At 35.4% G+C, this 17,664-nt stretch overlaps 1 protein-coding gene across 1 annotated transcript in view; it reads right to left on the reverse strand.

Annotated features, from left to right (window-relative positions):
• GREB1L (GREB1 like retinoic acid receptor coactivator) overlaps positions 1–17,664 on the reverse strand; it is a 229,932-nt gene that overhangs the window by 116,492 nt on the left and 95,776 nt on the right. The window contains exons 3-5 of the mRNA XM_069468527.1: positions 11,829–11,994; positions 11,084–11,281; positions 536–712 (exon numbers count right to left, since the gene is read on the reverse strand). Of these exons, the coding sequence (XP_069324628.1) occupies positions 536–712; positions 11,084–11,281; positions 11,829–11,985 (532 nt within the window). The 5' untranslated portion in view covers positions 11,986–11,994. The remainder of the gene's footprint in view (positions 1–535; positions 713–11,083; positions 11,282–11,828; positions 11,995–17,664) is intronic.

Genomic DNA, 17,664 nt, shown 5'->3' on the forward strand with positions numbered 1-17,664 from the left:
TACCAGAAAGTAAAGCAATTCTGAGATAAAGTTATACATTTTATATCATAATATATGTATACATATATATTTATTCCTAGTTATTTTGAGTGAACTAATGTTAAAAATAAAACAAAAATCACATCAAACAAGTACAGATAGGAATAATGGGTGGTATGGAAAAATGACAAATTAGTTACAAAGTAGATAATCCACAGATGAATAATTGAGAATTGATTTGACATCAGGTCTAAATCAATGACTCTACAGAGAGTAAATTCTGTTTTATTTTATAAAATATTAATTTTTGATAAATTGCATGCTATCTTAATATCTCACCAAAAAAAGTCTTTTAATTAAGGCAAGTGTTTTGAGAATGAATTAAAAGAACTAAATTTTAAGAAGTTACTAAAAAAAAATGTTCATAATTATACTAAACTATACAATCTCCAACTAATTCTGTGATATATTTTTTAAAATTATGTGATAATTTTAAATAAACAGGTATTTTAACTTCCTCATCGTGAAAGGAATTCTATAGGCATGAAATACTTACCTAAAAGTGCATTTTTTCCATGATCATCTGGTAGGAATCGCTTGTCTACAGCACAAACTAGGATGTGTTCAGGAAGATTGGGAGACTTGGCCCCCACCAGGAGGAATCCCGCTGGGATGTCGATTTGTTCCATACACAGTGATACCAAACGCAAATCCTTGCCTGCTTGACAAAAACCTAAAAACCGGCAATAAAGAAAAAAAGGGACACAATGAAATGTTTAGTGAGATTTTACCTCCTTACCAACCATTTGGAGAGGAGATTAATCTGTGGGAATCACTGTCAAGGACTAAAATGTTTTTATATTAAAATTAAGGTCCATATACTCCAACCAGAAGATAAATCTATTGTATGTGCCCCTCTGAACAGAGCTGAACAGACACTAAAATGAGATATTTCCATCTGCTTTGGCCAAAATAACCTTGTATTTTCTGGTTCACAAGTAAGGCAATGATAAATACACAGCAAACCTTGAAAAATGCATATAATTTTTACGTGCATATAATCTAGTAATTTTTACTTCCAGTGCAAACTCACTTCTCTAAATGGTGACTGTCAGAATAGAGATTCTCTCCATTTCACAGGAGAAAAGACTGAAGCTCAGAGTTTGGTGACTTCATAAATGAACAGGCCAGAACTAGAATGCAGAGCTGTTGGGTCACTTCACTAGATACAACCTGACATGACAAGACATGACAAAATCTTACATAATCATTTTGTATACCATAATGTATTATATTAATTCATTAGTTCTTAATTTATTAAACAAACATTTGCAACAGATGCTGTCATGGGCCTGGAGATACAGAATTGAACAAAATTAATATATCTTCCTCTAAGAACTCACACGGTAGTCAATTGGAAGAATGTATAAGGAACCAAGAATCACAAAGACAATGTTATAGAGGACAACTACTGTTGTGCTGCACATCTTCTAGGATATGATCCTCTCTGTACTCTAATCATGTGATTCCCCTGGACAGCTGTGATACTCCAGATTGATGTGCAGCTGGTCCCTGACCCAAGCTGGGCCACTTTGATATCCCACCTTTCTGGCCATAGTTGATTGATCCAGGGGTGGACACCTGACCTAAACAAAGCTTTTCCCCTAGGTCTTTTCCAATCAAAACTTTTCCCCTAGTTCTGAATACAGTTCTGGGGAAAGCTATGGCTTGGTTTACTCTGGGGCAGCCCTGTTCCTCAACCTGTGAAGAAGCTCTGTCCGCAGAGACAAGAGGCTGAGGGAGATTGTTCCGCAGTGTCTGGATCCCTGAAGCCCAGCTGTATTTGCCTTTGCCATGGTTTGGCCATGAAACCCTTTGCTTTGAAATTCTTACAATATCTTCATTTTACCTAAGTCAATTTCAGTTGGGTTTCTGTCACTTGCAACCAAGAGAAGCTGAATAATGCTATTTCAGGGAATTTTGGAAGCATAAAGGACAGACGCCTACCTCTCCACACACAAATCTAGCAAGGAGCACCACCATCATTGCCCAGTACAAAGTAGGGAAGAACCATGCCAGATGCTTCTAGCATCAGTTCATATTATGATTTTAACCAAATGCCAACAAATAATTTAATATCATCACTTAGTATATGAGAAGTAAAAAAGAAAGTATTATCAAAACATTGGATGAAGTTGTGGTGCATTTTAAATCTACCGTGTGATTTGGATCATCAAACCTCAAAAGCAAGCATAACAAAATTGGAAGAAGTCCACAGAAGAAAGACTAAAATGATAAAGATGGGCCAGGCACAGTGGCTAATGCCTGTAATCCCAGTACTTTGGGAAGCCAACATTGAAGGATAGCTTGAGGCCAGGAGTTCAAGACCAGCCTGGGCAACATAACGAGACCCCCTGACCGTACCTACAAAGAATAAAAAATTAGCCAGGTGTAGTGGCATGCACCTGTATTCCCTGCTACTCAGGAGGCTGAGGCAGGAGGATCGCTTGAGCCTAGGAACACGAAGCTGCAGTGAGCTATGATAATACCACTGCTCTCTAGCCTGGGTGACTGAGCAAGACCCTGTCGTTAATTTGATAGATAGATAGATAGATAGATAAAGACAATGGGGCTCAACCATTACAAGTTGTGGATTGTCTTTTAACATTAAAAAAGTCAATTTAACTTTTAGAGTTTATGAATTAAGAAAAATATTAAAAAGTTATTATGAAATATTTATGAATTTTAAATGAATCTGCATTTAATTATTCATAATATCATCTAGATTTATTTGAAAAAGTCAGTTATATATGTGAGTCATATTACTTATTCAGTTTGCAAACATTCTTGAGCCTATGGCTACATGGAACCCCTGGAAAAAAATTCACTGTTCCTACACCCTCTAAGGGACAGGGCTCACAGGTTTGGAAACTGGGAATTGATGATGATGATGATAATGGCAGCTAAAATTTATGAAGCATTTACCATAATCCAGGTACAGTGTTAAACACTGTATGGATTATCTTATTTAATCTTCTCAACAACTCTAGTAGGTACTACCTTCTCCTTTTCATAGATGGAAATACTGAGCCTCAGAAAGATTAGGGAACATGTCCAAGGCTACCCAATGAGTTCAGTAATATTCAGTGATGTACGACATGGGAAGTCTGCCATATAAGAACAGACAAAAAGCACAGTATTCAACTCGGCAAAAGAAAAGCTAAGAATGTTTATAATCCAACTATGAGGGGTTAACACAGACTTTTTCATCAAATTGCTAAAAGGAACACTAATTTAATCAAAGGAATTACTAATTTCCACATAGATAGTAAACCTAGAAACATATTTCCCCTAAGAAGTAGCACCTTTATTAAGACTTGCTCTAAAAGGTAGAACATATAAAATATCTTCCCAAAGGCATAGATAAATTCAGAAGGGAGAAGTTCATGATTGCCTGTTAATGGAAAACAGGATGCTTGGGGAGCGCTCTCTGTCACTGAGAAGTATAATGGCAATGCACCCTTGCTACAATTGTGACTCATTCTCTATTAGAAAGAGCGGACTAGACAGAACCACAAGTCTGTACCAATTTGCAAATTATGTTATACGGAAACTCAAGACCATTTAACACAGCATTTTTCAATAAGTGGTTATTAAATTTCCAGATGTTCCAAGATACTTGGGAATTATAATTGAAATTTAAATATAGTTATTAATTTCAAATAATTATTCTAATATCCTACTTTAATTTTTCCCTATCTACTCCCTAATGTCCTATTTTTAAAACAGAATGTTATGAGGGTTTTCCACCCAACAGGTGTAGGGTTAGTGGAAACCACCTGAGTGAACTCATTACTCACTCAAACTCTATTATCATTGCATGGTTTTGATTATACAATTTCCAATTGTTTTTCTTTTCAGTCACACATATTGATAGATTGCTTAATTTATATACATAATGAGATGTTGGTTAAAGATGGGAAGCTCAGGGAATACTGTCTTAATAAACAGAAAAAGAGTAATTTTACAAATGCATCTAAATATGTTCTTTGCTAAATATAAAAGTTAAATTCATTCCCCACCCTCACTCATAAAATTATAAGATTATATAAAAGGCACCGATATGTTTCTAGAACACCAAAAAACAATTGTTAAAAAGGTAAAAATGTAGTGATTATAATTCAACTTGGCTTTTCATATATGAGAGGGAAAACACTATCTCTTTCATCAGCATGTTATTTATAGACACTTTCTTGCAAACAGCCTAAAACGTTCTCATCACAGAGCAAAAATGCAAAAATTATAAAAATAAACTAGTACATCCTTTTAAAACTAAAATGTAGGAATTTCAAAATTTAGGTATTAAAACTTTTTTTAATGTTAGAAAACATTTAAAAACATTTGGTTTCCCTCCTCCCCCCAAAGGAAGTACAATATTTTATTTCCGAATTTGTCAACACAACATGTTTTTTCCTATACATCAATTTAAACTAAATTAAATAGTAATTATTGAATGGTATACTATAGACAATTTTTCTTATATAGTATGAATATAAAAGGATACATTAATATACTGATCTAAAATAAATACTTTCTATTTAAAATCAAGTCTTTATCATATGCTATGTAATGACAAAATTAGTTTTTCAATCCCTGAGGAGTTCAAAAGATTATACATTACTATAAGAGAGATTGGTGAGTCAAAGATTGAGGAACACTAATCTATTTTTAATCTCTTTAATATGCAAACGAAAAAAGGGCCCAAAAAGGCTAAGAAAATGGCCCAAGGTCAAATACCAAGCAACCAGAAATGGTGAGACCAGAACTCAGGCCTCCTAACTCCAAATTAGCTGATCCTTCCACCTAATTAACACCTCTCTGACTCACACACAGTCATGCCTCCCTTAACTATGGGACAGTTCTGAGAGGCAATTTTGCCATTGTGTGAACAACATAGAGTGGATCTGCACCAATCTAGATGGTATCGTCTACTGCACACCTAGGCTATATGGCACGGCCTATGGCTCCTAGGCTAGAAACCTGTGCAGCATGTTACTGTACTGAACACCGCAGGCAACTGTAACACAATGTTAAGTATTTGTATAGCTAAACAAATCTAACCATAGAAAATGTACAGTAAAAATACAGTATGAAAGATAAAAAGTGACACACCTCTATAGGGTACTTACCATGGAGCTTGCAGGCCGGGAAGTTGCTCTAGGTGAGTCAGTGAGTGTGGGTGAATGTGAAGGCCTAATTACTGTCCACTACTATCTATAGACATCATACATAACTGTACACTCAGGCTTCACCAAATTTATTTAAAAATATTTTCTTTCTTCAATAATAAATTAACCTTAGCTTACTGTCACTTTTTACTTTATAAATTTTTTAATTTTTTTAAAACTTTTTGACTCTTATTCTGTAAGATTTTTCTATTAAAATTAATCTTATTCTTTTACTTTTTAAACTTTTTTGTTAAAAACAAAGACACAAACACACACATACGCCTAGGCCTACACAGGGTCAGGATCATCACTATCACTATCCCCCACCTCCACATCTTGCCCCGCTGGAAGGTCTTCAGGGGCAATAACATACATGGAGTTGTCATCTATGATAATGATGCTCTCTTCTGGAACATCTCCTGAAGGACCTGAGAGTGTTTTACATTTAATTTTTTTTTCTTTTAATAAGTAGGAGTACACTCTAAAATAATTATAAATAGTATAATAAATACATAAGCCAGTAACACAGTCATTTATTATCATCAAGTATCATGTATTGTACATAACTGTATGTGCTAGACTTTTATACGACTGGCAGTAGTAGGTTTACTTACACCAGCATCACCACAAACATGTGAGTGATGAGTTGCACTCCAACATTACACGCCACAACATCACCAGGTGATAGGCATTTTTCAGCTCCATCATATATGCAGTCATTGACTGAACTGTTGTTATGAGGCACATGCCTGAGTAAAGTTCCCCCTTCCCCTAGGGTGATGTAGGATACTCTCCTATGCAACTTCTTCCTTGCCTGTTTTTGCTAGGTCCTATCACCTGACTTCCCTGTCCCTTTTCAGATTAAATTCTGAGTGTCATTTGATTCACCAGCCCCTGCCAGCCTTGGACCATGTCAGCATCCACCTCTCTCATCCTTGCTGATGAATCCTTTTAATTCAAGTTTTTTCAAGGCACAAATGTAATCCATGCTTGGAGAGTGACATTTCTGATAAGATTTCTCAAACACTACATTGCAGCAAAAGGACAAAGAAGGGGGAAAAGTATAATTTTGGTTCTGGGCTAAAGAGGGATAGAGTCCAGAAGGCACAGCTAGTGTGAGGAATGCCTGCAGAAATCAGCATTTTCTAGGGAAGGGAGGTCATTTCGGAGCAACTTACATGGCAAAATGAGAACTACACAGTTCACTCAAAAGAAGAGGCACAAACAGTTTAGGGTTTTCTCACATATGATAATATGAGGACATCTAGAGGTCAAAAGTAAAAAATTATCAAACAGTAGGAGTCCATGAGAAGCATGTTTTCTAGCCTCCTCTTAAAAAAGTATTTCAAGAGGTACCTGTGCCACTGAAAAAAAAAAATGTACTAGTTTTTGCAAAAAAATAAAAATAAAAAAAACCCTGCAATGATGAGCATTTGTAAAACTGGCAAAAGAACCCACTGAGAGAACTCCCAATGTCCAAACCTGGAACAATTTGAGCAGCAATAAATAAATTAGTAATAGATTATAAATATCCATATTTATTTTATGTCCATAATGATATAAATAAATGACTGAATAAATCAATGCATGTGGGAAAAGAGGAAAATTCCCATGCAGTAGAATTTCAAATAATTTATGAAAGCAGGACTGGTAGCCCACACCTGTAATCCCAGCACTTTGGGAGGCAGACGGGGAAGGATTGCTTGAGCCCAGGAGTTGGAGGCTGCAATGAGCTATGATCTCACTACTGCACTCCAGCCTCAGAGACAGTGCGAGACTCCTCTCTTTAAAAAAAAATAAATAAATAAAACATTGAATAATGTTTGTAAATGCTCTGCCCTCAAGGATGTGGAGCTGACTCCCCACTCCTTAGGTGTGAGCTGGCATTCCTTCCACAGGAGAGGGAGGGGGAGGGGAGGAGAGAACACTGCCTCAGCTAGGTGACCAAGGTCAACACCAACAGTCATAAATTGTGTTGATAGTATATACCCTTGATATAGTATGATGAAAATGGCACTTAACCTCTGTGATCTTCCTCCCCAAATCCCAAAACCCCAGGCTAATCAGGAGAAAAATATCAGACAAATTCCACTAGGGGGTTTCCTACAATATACCTGACCAATACTCCTAAAACTGTCAGGGTCATCAAAAACAAGGAAAGTCTGAGAAACTGTCAGGAGCCTAAGGAGACATAACAATTAAATCTAATGTCATATCCTGGATGGGATCCTGGAACAGAAAAAAAGACATTAAGTAAAAACTAAAGAACTCAAATAAACTATGGACTTTAATTGTTAAAATTAGTAAAAGTGTATAAATATTGACTCATTAATTGCAACAGATGCCCTATACTAAGATGTTAGTAATAGGGAAAACTGTGCAAGGATATATGGAAACCATACTATTTTTCTCAATTTTTCCAAAAATTTAAAGCTGTTCTTAAAAAATAAAGTCTATTTTATAAAATAAAATAGTCATATTTTATCTTGTTACCTTCTGGTTACTTGTCAACACAAACCACACAGGCAATTTAACTGAGAAGAGAGAATAGGAGAGAAAGGGAAGGCAGGGCCGAGTCTAACTAATGTGGTTAGGAAGAAATCAATTCAAGGCCAACAATGGTTGTAAAGTCAAGGAAAAGTTCCTAGATTCAGTTTGTAGTTATTCTGAAAATAAGTTCACCTGCCAAGGGTCTTGCCTTTTGTTGTAAATAACTCTTTTCTGACTGTTTCCTCCAAATCCTCATTGTTGGGATTCAGATCACCTAATTATACACAAAATATATCATTAAGGAGCCCTAAGAAAGAAAAAATATACAAACAGCAATATTTAATTTAATTTTTTAAAGATAGGAAATAAGCTGTGTGTGTCTGTAAGAAACAGTGGAGAGCTAAAGAATCTATGAAATGTGATTGTATTTCAAGATCTATAGAATCCAAACATCCGATGTGGCAGGTAGTTCTTTTCCCCACTATCAGAAATATATCAAATTATTAATCTAATAAAGATCAAATATTAAAACTCAATTAAAACCTCAAACTAAATGAAAAGAAACCTTAGTACTCCCGGAAGGTAATTCTGAATTACATCTGAAATAATTCCAAAAGACTGATCTGAACTTTCTCCTAGAGGCTACAGAAAGATCAGGTTAAGAGTATTCTAAAGAAGGATCTAAGCCTGTTTACTGTACACAAGGAAAGAGAAGTAAGTTACTGACATGGGATACAAATAATTTATTTGACAAACTTGCCTCCCGAAATTTCATTTTCTGAGAGTAATACCGAAATGTTGCCCTAAAACCAAGGCTCATTGCAGAGCAAATGATTTTAACTAAAAAAAAAAAAAGATATGATGGTAGAAGGCCCTTCTTTATAAACTTCATCTGCATTTCCCTAAGAAAATAGCCAAGGTTTTCACTTCACAGAAACAGATTTGCATTCTCCAATTATCTCCAACTTGAAGGTTGCAGAGTAAGCTAAAAGGGGGAGGGGAAAGTTTACTGAAACAGCTGTAAACACAAACTAAAGTAATCAAAGCAGTATTGGGAGGCCTAAAATTTGGTTGCCCTTTACCCCTTTAGACAATCAACTGCCTCCCAGCAGGGTAGGAACCTACACTATGCCAATAATTTACATAAGAAATTAGCAACCAAAATTTACATCTGAATGGTAACCCCCAGCAGCCCACCAGGTGTTAAGTATCTGCTTATCTAAATTGCCTCTAAAAATAGCTTTATCTTCCTTTAAGCCTTAAGTAAATAAAAGATTTCCCATGAAGGGAAGGTGGTATACTGAAACAAGCCCAGGGAGTATATTGCCCTATTTCACTGCCATATTTATAAGGAAAACTTCAGGGCTGTTCTCCATTTGAGTAAGCAAATTCTTAGAACTATCTTAGAATGAGACATATTGAAAGGCCTACATGTAAACTGTAAACTACCAAATTATAAACTTTTTGTTTTAAATGCCTACCCCCAGGTGAATTAAAATGGGAAAATGATTAATGGACATTAACTGTAAGAACCTAAAGTATCTGATGTAGAAATCTAAACGGAGGACTAGTGTTTTGGGGTTGTCTTGGAATTTGAATCTTAAATGTGGGTGAGGTAGTTCTTTGTTCTCAGAAAAATTGTACCTCTTTTATCTTTAAAATTACTATTACCCTTCCCATGTACTCATATTCTCATGTTTTAAAGGTTGAGAAATACTGGCTAACTCTAGATCACTGACTTTATATCTTGGTGAGTACTACACAGCTCTCCATATTTAGTTATAAATAATACACCAGTGCTGGGTTCCCCACAATGCAAACTAAAAACACACCTAGGGCACGGGAAAAACAAGGGAATTCTCCTTATTTTTGGTATAAAATGTGATATTTCAAAATGTCCTCTAAAGCTTCTATTCTGGTTCTAGGTAATTCTCACATATAACAAGATTCTCAATGGGAATCCAACAATATTTTAAAAATGATTTCAACTTTTACTTTGTTAATTGATAAATGAGTTGACTGCTGAATTAAATTAAAAGGCATGAAGATGGATATAAAACAAGTCAGAAGCAGCATAATGCTAGTCACTTCCCACACCTCCACAGGTTTAAAGGCCTGTATTACATCTATAATGACTAAATCAACATATATTAAGTCTGGGCAAAAAAAACAATCATAAGTGAAAGCAAATACAAATGATGTGCTAGATTAGGGGCAGGCCTCACTCAGAGCAGTGGTAATAACTGCTAGAGGCCACCTGTAGTCAATCAGGCAGATAGGCTACTTAGAGAATTATTCAGGTCTCCTCATCTCCTCAGTAGGGGATTTTGACCCCTTTACTGTTTATCAGATTGGAAAAAAAAAAAAAGAAAGAAGAAAGAAAGAAAAAGTCAAGAGAAAATAAAACTCCCAAATAGTGCTTGCTATCTGGTGAATTTCTATATTTGAATTTCTAGTTTATTCCAATTATTTGCACTTCAAGCTTTGTAAGGGGCATGTCCTGTGATTTCATTATTTTTCTTTCCCTCTCCTAACCCCACCCCCACAAGATTTGCAATCTGAAATCATTCCAGGTTCAAGTCAGTCTAGGTATAAAAATTGTACTCTGTCTAATCTGGATAAAGTATTATAAACTAATCAGGCTGGGATCATCAGGAAATAGCTCAGTAAACAACTAAATGGAGGAAAGAAAGTGTAATTTAAGCTATGATATCACCAAAACCATGAAATACTGAAAATGCTTTATACCAAGATTTTCTAATTAAAAGTGTGGTTAAAGCCTTGGTGGAAGAGGAGTTTCACCCTCATAAATAAAATGGGATTATCAAAATATTTACATTTTTATCCTCTATAGATAAATTATTACATTTATAATATTTATGAAAGATTACATTTTAATATTACATTTAATAATTATATATTACATTTAATATTACATTTTTATCCTCTATACTGGATGAGTGTTCAAAATAAATGTAAAAGGTAAATATGAAACATCTGATATTTTTCTGATTGTTTATGGGAAGTAGAATAGAAAGTTACAAAGAAGGAACACTAAAAAAGTTCTTAAAATAGTAGCAGGAAGTGCAAGGAATACTGGAAAAGCCTTGACCTGGGTTTAGACTTGCCTTTGCCACAGACCATCTTAGAGAAGTTATTCAACTGTGAATCTCAGTCTCTTCTTCATCTCTAAGATGGGATGATAAGACCTGTCTTTCTTAAAGACACCTGCTGTGAAGTCATACGAGATAACATAAGACCATAATCATTCCCCATTCCTTTCCATAATTACTGGTTTCCAGCCTTGAGCACCATATGTAATGATTGGAAATAGGCTAGAGATATTAGAGGGAAAATAGCAAAAGGGAAGCAAAACTGAAACCCACCATCTGTAGTGCAAGATCCTTCTGGGGCAGGTTTTTGTGAATAGGGAATTGGTGGGCTGTTTGAATCAGACATTTCTTCATCATCTTCATCGTCTTCCATTTCAGTAACTGTTAGATTGTTAGAAAAATCCAGACTTCCATTTTGTGTGTACCGGTGTACCAAATCTTTATCCAGATCCTCCACCTTGGGTTTGACATCTGGGTAAGCAAATAAATCATAGCAAATTTAATAAAAAGATACTTAAGAAAAATTCATAGTTCTGAAAGACATATTTGTAGAAAGGAAGATTAGCACTTTCTATCTTTCAGCTAATTTATTTCAGAGGTCCCAAGATTTGGAATCCCTACTTATTTTATTTTATATTTGTATTTCATTTATTTATTTATTTTGAGACAGGGTCTCTCTCTTGTTGCCCAGGCTGGAGTGCAGTGGTGTCATCATAGCTCACTGCAACTTGAAACTCCTGGGCTCAAGTAATCCTCCTGTCTCAGCCTCCCAAGTAGCTGGGACTACAGGCACACATCACCACACCTGCCTAATTTTTCTATATTTTGTAGAGACAAGGTCTTGCTATGTTGCTCAGGCTGGTCTTGAACTCCTGGCTTCAAGTGATCCTCCCTCCTCGGCCTCCCACTTCTTTTAAAAGGAGTCTATCCCCCTGTCCTCACCACCTTCTGCAAAATAATAAGAATAATAATAAAACTTAAAAAGGAGTCTAGAAATGTGTGTGACTAAGAACCTTACCTGCAGATGAGAAGGGATGCTGATCAGGGTCCAAGTACAGTTGGGAAAAAATGGGCCGTGGTACCACACTACTACATCTGAGAGAGGCTTCTATGGAGTTGTGGAGAGCTTCCTCAAATCGAGCAGATTTCAGTTGCCCAGCATATGAATTCCCCATGGTCTACACCTGCCCACCCCAAAGAAAAAAAAGAAAGGAGAAAATTGATATAATTAGAGGTTGTATGTCTCAAAGGACACATACAGCTAATATAAATTATATCCGTATATCTGAAGATGTGAACTATATAAACAACCTATATTTCTTGTTAAGATAACTTGTGTAAGTTGTTATCATATCACTTCTGCTTTTTGTCTTTACAGTTCAAACCCATCTCAAAAGGCCCCTTTAAAGGATTCTGTATCTAAGAATCAAATATTAATAAATGCGTTAAGTTGAGGCTCTCTAACCAGTAAATCAAGATTGACCTGTCAATTGTGAAGCCCAGCCTGGTTAAAAATGGGGCCATGCTACCTCCTTAAAATTGTTGGGCAACCATAACCCCACACCAACTCTATCACTGGTTTCAGAGTAAATATCTAATTACTTCTCTCTTTACTAAGATCTATTCCTCTAGAGGGGGGAAAAAAGGCTCTCCTCTGGAAAAAAATGAAAGCTTTATGATAATATATTTAATTAACAAATTCCTGAAAGGATTTGAGCTTCTTAAACTCAAAGAACTCGTTTATGTATTATTAGTATTTATTTGAGAAACGTTGTTTCTTTTGCCTCATTTAAAGTACAATCTTATTTGGGACTTTTCAGGAAACTATATGGTAAAAAGTTTTGAAGCCATGACCTTCACTTCTCATCACTAGCATTTATTAATATATAGTACTTGCCAGTTACAAAAACTTCTGTGTATAACAATAATAACTACAATTTATTGGGTGCTAATTATTGGCTAGATCAATGATTCTTATTTTCCAGGGGCCCCAGGACCCTTTTGGTGGTCCATGAAGTCAAAACTATTTTCAAATGATTACTAGAATATTATTTGCCTTTTTCACTCTCATTCTCTCATATGTGTACAGTGGAATATTCCAGAATCTATGTGATATGTGACATTACAACAGATTGCAGAAGCAGAGAGGCTACTCTTCTCACTAACTTTTCTTTGGAAAACATAGTTATTTTTCATAAAATATGTTATTTATGTTAATACGTAGTAGGTTTATTATTAATTTTAAAAAATTAATAAGTTTTATATTAGTATCTATATTAGTTTTAATTTTTAATATAGCTTACATAAACAAAAACTCTATGGGGTCCTCAATAATTTTTAAGAGTATATAAAAGGGTTCTGAGACTAACAGGTTGAGAACTGTTAGACTAGACAGTATGCTAAGGACTTTATAAAGGTTATCTCATTTAATCCTCAGTATTCTGAAGTAGGTATGACTTCTTTCCACTTCACAGATTAAAAAACAAAACAAAAAACTGAAGCTTGAAGAAGCTAAGTGACTTGCCCACTATCAATTAGCTGTAAGGAGTGGAGCCAGAACTCGGTATCTAGCCAAGGGATGACACAGCCTGCACCCCTGTGTAGGCTCAACTTGGGTAAATCTCATTTCAAAACAGGTAATTTTGAGACTATCCTAGCCCCACTTCTCCTATCAAAGAGAGGGATAGATATTGCATTTCATCTGGCACGTCAACTCTGACTGACTTCCTGGAGAGAGTCCCGAGAGGACTGGCTGAGAAGGACCCTGAGTATGCATCTGGCTCCTCAGGAAGGGGGCCATGGTCCTGCCTGCCGACTCATGGGCAGAGAAGGGGCCAGGCATAGCACATTCACATCCTACTCTCAAGTTTCCCAGACTTATACCCAGGAGCTCCATAGGAGATTTTGGTGCCTCTGAGCTACTTGTATATAGCAAAGGAAGCTTCTTATGTGATTCCTGGTAGAAGTAGTATACAGTGATTTCCATAAGAGTGGCTGGGTTTGTCAAAACTTTGTTAGAGATTCCTATGATTTGGAGGAAAAGCCAGGATCCTATTTTGGCATCCTTTCTCATAATAGGTAATAAAAAACTAAATGCTTTGGATTTAAATTATTACATTCCTTTCTTACAAAAAGTATATACCCCAAATGTACCATACCCAATTAAAAGTTGAGTATATACATATATATATATGATATCCAATTAAAAGTTGAAATGGAAGAAAATCAACAAAGTCTGTCAAATGAAATTTTCCTGAAACATCAAGTTTTTGGCCAAGAACTAAGACTCCCCACCAGTACAATGGTAAGCATTAAAAATTTCTAAAGCTTAAAAGAAATTTATTTTTCAACAGTACCACACATGATCAAAGCAGGGTAGGGGTTGGAAGATAAATACGCTGTGTCACTAGCATCTAAGTCAAAATCCAACAACCATTTCACCTTTCTTCTTTGCTAAAGGGAGAACACCACCAGGAACTAGCACAGAGTTAATAATGGGATTTCTTATCCGTGAACAATGGAATTACTTCAAAGGTAGACCTTTAGCCTTTCTCCAGAGCACCAAATGACTGGAAATCTTGCCTCTTCTTAATCTAGTACCACTCCAACAAGTTATCTTCCTTTCATCATGGAAAATCTTGAAAATCTGCATTCTCCAAGAGATCTTTTTAGTTTAATAAAGAAGTGCCAAATTATACATGGAAGATCGCATAATCTCAATCCTCTCCCCTTATAGTTTAAGGAGCATAAGGACAGATACCTATAAACAAGACAATAAATACTGTGCTGAATAAAAATATTAAATCAACATAAAAATGGGCAATGGCATTTCATCATCACAGAAGATATCATAATCCTACGAGAGCATTAGCAATACTCTGATAAAGACAAGGGGATGTATCCATTCCCCGCTCAGACTTGGTGAAGTAAGAGGAAGTAGCTGACTCTACTCCAAATAAAAACATAACTGGACATTTTAAAAATGCTAACGATAGTGTAAAGAATTACAGAACTGACCCCACACTTCTTTAGCGTAACTGTGGACTTCTGGCCTAAATCGTCCAGCACTAGCCACAGAAAGGTGTGGTTCAGAGGAAGCCTGTGTAATATATGCCCAATATCACATTAAATCAAATGGTAACAAGAAAGCCAATGTGTGATATTCCTTACGGACTTAAATATTTTATGTATCTGGCTGACATCAAGTTTATGAGGTTGCATTACATTGCTTTTCCATGTTTTCTTTTTTTATTGTAAAATTACAAAAGGATAAACTCTATTAAATATTTTGTTATAGCACTATAGACCTCTGAGATACTAACAAGACACTGATATTGAGATACTAATAGACACTGATATCAGGAAATGTTTAAGAAAAGGATAGCAAACAATATGGGCTCTTTCTGAATCACAAATTAATTGCTCAAAATATAGATGGGATCAACTATAAACCACCATGACATTGTGATTAGGGGCCTTTCTGCTCTAGCCTTTTCCCTTTTTCCACAGAAAGAATTATTAAAGAAGGGGGGTGGGGGTGGAGGTAGACAGGCAGCGTCTATATCTGGTGGCTTCAGGAAGGAGGACTGCAGAAGTGAAAAAAATGGGTAGTTTGAGAAGGAGGCACCTGCTAATGCTTCCATAGCCTCTCCTCAATTCTCCTTTTTCTCTTGAAAATGGAAAGGATAAGCAATGCACTTTCAGAGAGAGTACTCCTTGATCTATAGTGTTTTTATTTCCTTTTTGTTAAAAATTTCATGGTTAATAATTACTGTTATTAATATTGTACTTATATAGTAATTATTAAGTACATAGCAGAGGGGTAGAAAAATTATCCTCAGTGATTAAATCTTTTACTTTCAAAGACTTTTTACAGTTAAAGCATCAAATTAGATTATATTTTTTAAAAGTTAATTTAAATTTATATGCAAAGCATGTATCACAATGGTAGGCACTGTTGGTGTTGTTGGCAGTTGATAGAATAGTAGCTGCTGTTATTATTACTAGTACTGATAATGGTGGTGGTGGTGATGGTGGTAGTGGTAGTGGTTATCATTGTTAAGAACCGTGAAAAGAAGCATTTTTCTTTGGACAGTTATAATAGTAACATGCAGCGCTAAGTGCTGGGCAAGTACTATTACTGCCCACATTTTTAAGAGAATTGAGGCCTAGGGAAGTTAAGGAACCTGCCCAAGATCACACTTCAAGGAAATGAGAAAGACAGAGAAGAACCTCATCAGTTTGGCTACAGAAGAAGCTCTCTTACGTTAGCTTTATCACTTACGCCATTCAGTTATTAAAACACCTACTAAAATGACCCAATTAGGTAAATGGATACTCTGTAAAATACTACATTGCCAACCACCAAAAAAAAAAAAAAAAAAAAAAATCAAAGAAGAAAATTTTTGTTTGCTGATGTGTCCTCATCTCATATCACAGTTGCAAGACAAGGCTGAAAAGGGAGTTTTAACTTAAGATATGGGGCTAATAGGGACAAAGCTAAACAACAATTTTAAAAAACAAAACAAAATAAAGTAACCCTCCCCCTCCATTAAAAAACTCCTCACTGTAAGTATTAGAGAAAAGAAAAAGAGGAACAGAGGGTTAAATACCTAACAAAGAACAACTACATGCACACATACAGGGGAAGGAGGCACAGGCCTGGCCTTAGACTTCAAAGCATCAGACCAATTGGCAGCACGACCAGCTGAATTTGGGAATTCTCTTGCCTGTACCCTTTTGCTCCCCATTGCTTCTGACTTTGAAAGAGTCAGTCATGTTTCCTTTGCTGTGGCAAATCTAGAAATTAAAAATATTCTTATCAACTCCCTAAAATATTTTCCTTCAATCTTTCTCCTCTCTAAATAAGGTTTTATTTTCTATTTTATGAGGAAAAGAGAATGTTTTCTGGAGCTCAAATAATAAAGAGCAATTAATTTGAGAGTGTATTTTTCTTATCTTCTCACATCAGAGTAAAAAGAAATACTAGATTTGAGATGTTGCCCAATCTGTTACCTTAAAAAAGTGAACATAATTTAATTTAAATTTCCTTCCCCATTCCTGGCAGAACACTTAATTTGGGTAGGTAGGAGTCAAAAGAAAAAATTGTTATATTAATAATATGATATGAATTTATTAGAAATTTTATAAACACAATTTTCCCTGTGAAGATAGTATTGACGTAAGCAGAAAAAAAGCCAGGAAGTAGTAATACAATAGCTTGTTAATAATGTTTATCTATTGATGGTCAGGTTGTTTACAGATTACTATCTTTCTTTTTTTTATTGGTAACTTCCAATTTTTAAAGTAATGAAGAGTATTACAGAATAATACAATAAAGGAAAAGGAAAATATCATATAGCAACTGAGCTTATCCCAATTCTATGACTATCCTTGAAAAAGTAGTTTAAAAAATAATTTTACTACTCAAAAATATGGTAAGAACAGCTGAATTTGCAAAGTGAACCTCCCTCCACCCTTTGCTGGTGCTTCAAGTTTCCAAGGAAAATGAAATTCACTGCAGTGCTTAGGCTGTGACGCTCTCCCTAAGAGCTGGAGTTTCTGCTACTGCCTTCTAGCATAATCACTCCAGACTATTTTCCTCCAGGTACAAAATCATACATTTGTACTGATCCAACCATACTCCCTCAACAAGTTTCTCTTCTGACTAAGTATAAATATTTTCAAGTACTACAGGTGGCATTTAATAAAAGTTATCTTTTAATACCATCTGAAGAAAATAAACATTAATTTTAAAAAGGATTTAAACAGGAAGTGACAAGAAAAAACAAGAAAAACACTGATTTTTAAAAAAAAATCAAAAACATGCTAAGAGAAAAAGAACTATATTTAAG

Source organism: Eulemur rufifrons, chromosome 5, assembly GCF_041146395.1.
Source record: "Eulemur rufifrons isolate Redbay chromosome 5, OSU_ERuf_1, whole genome shotgun sequence".
Classification (NCBI taxonomy): domain Eukaryota; kingdom Metazoa; phylum Chordata; class Mammalia; order Primates; family Lemuridae; genus Eulemur; species Eulemur rufifrons.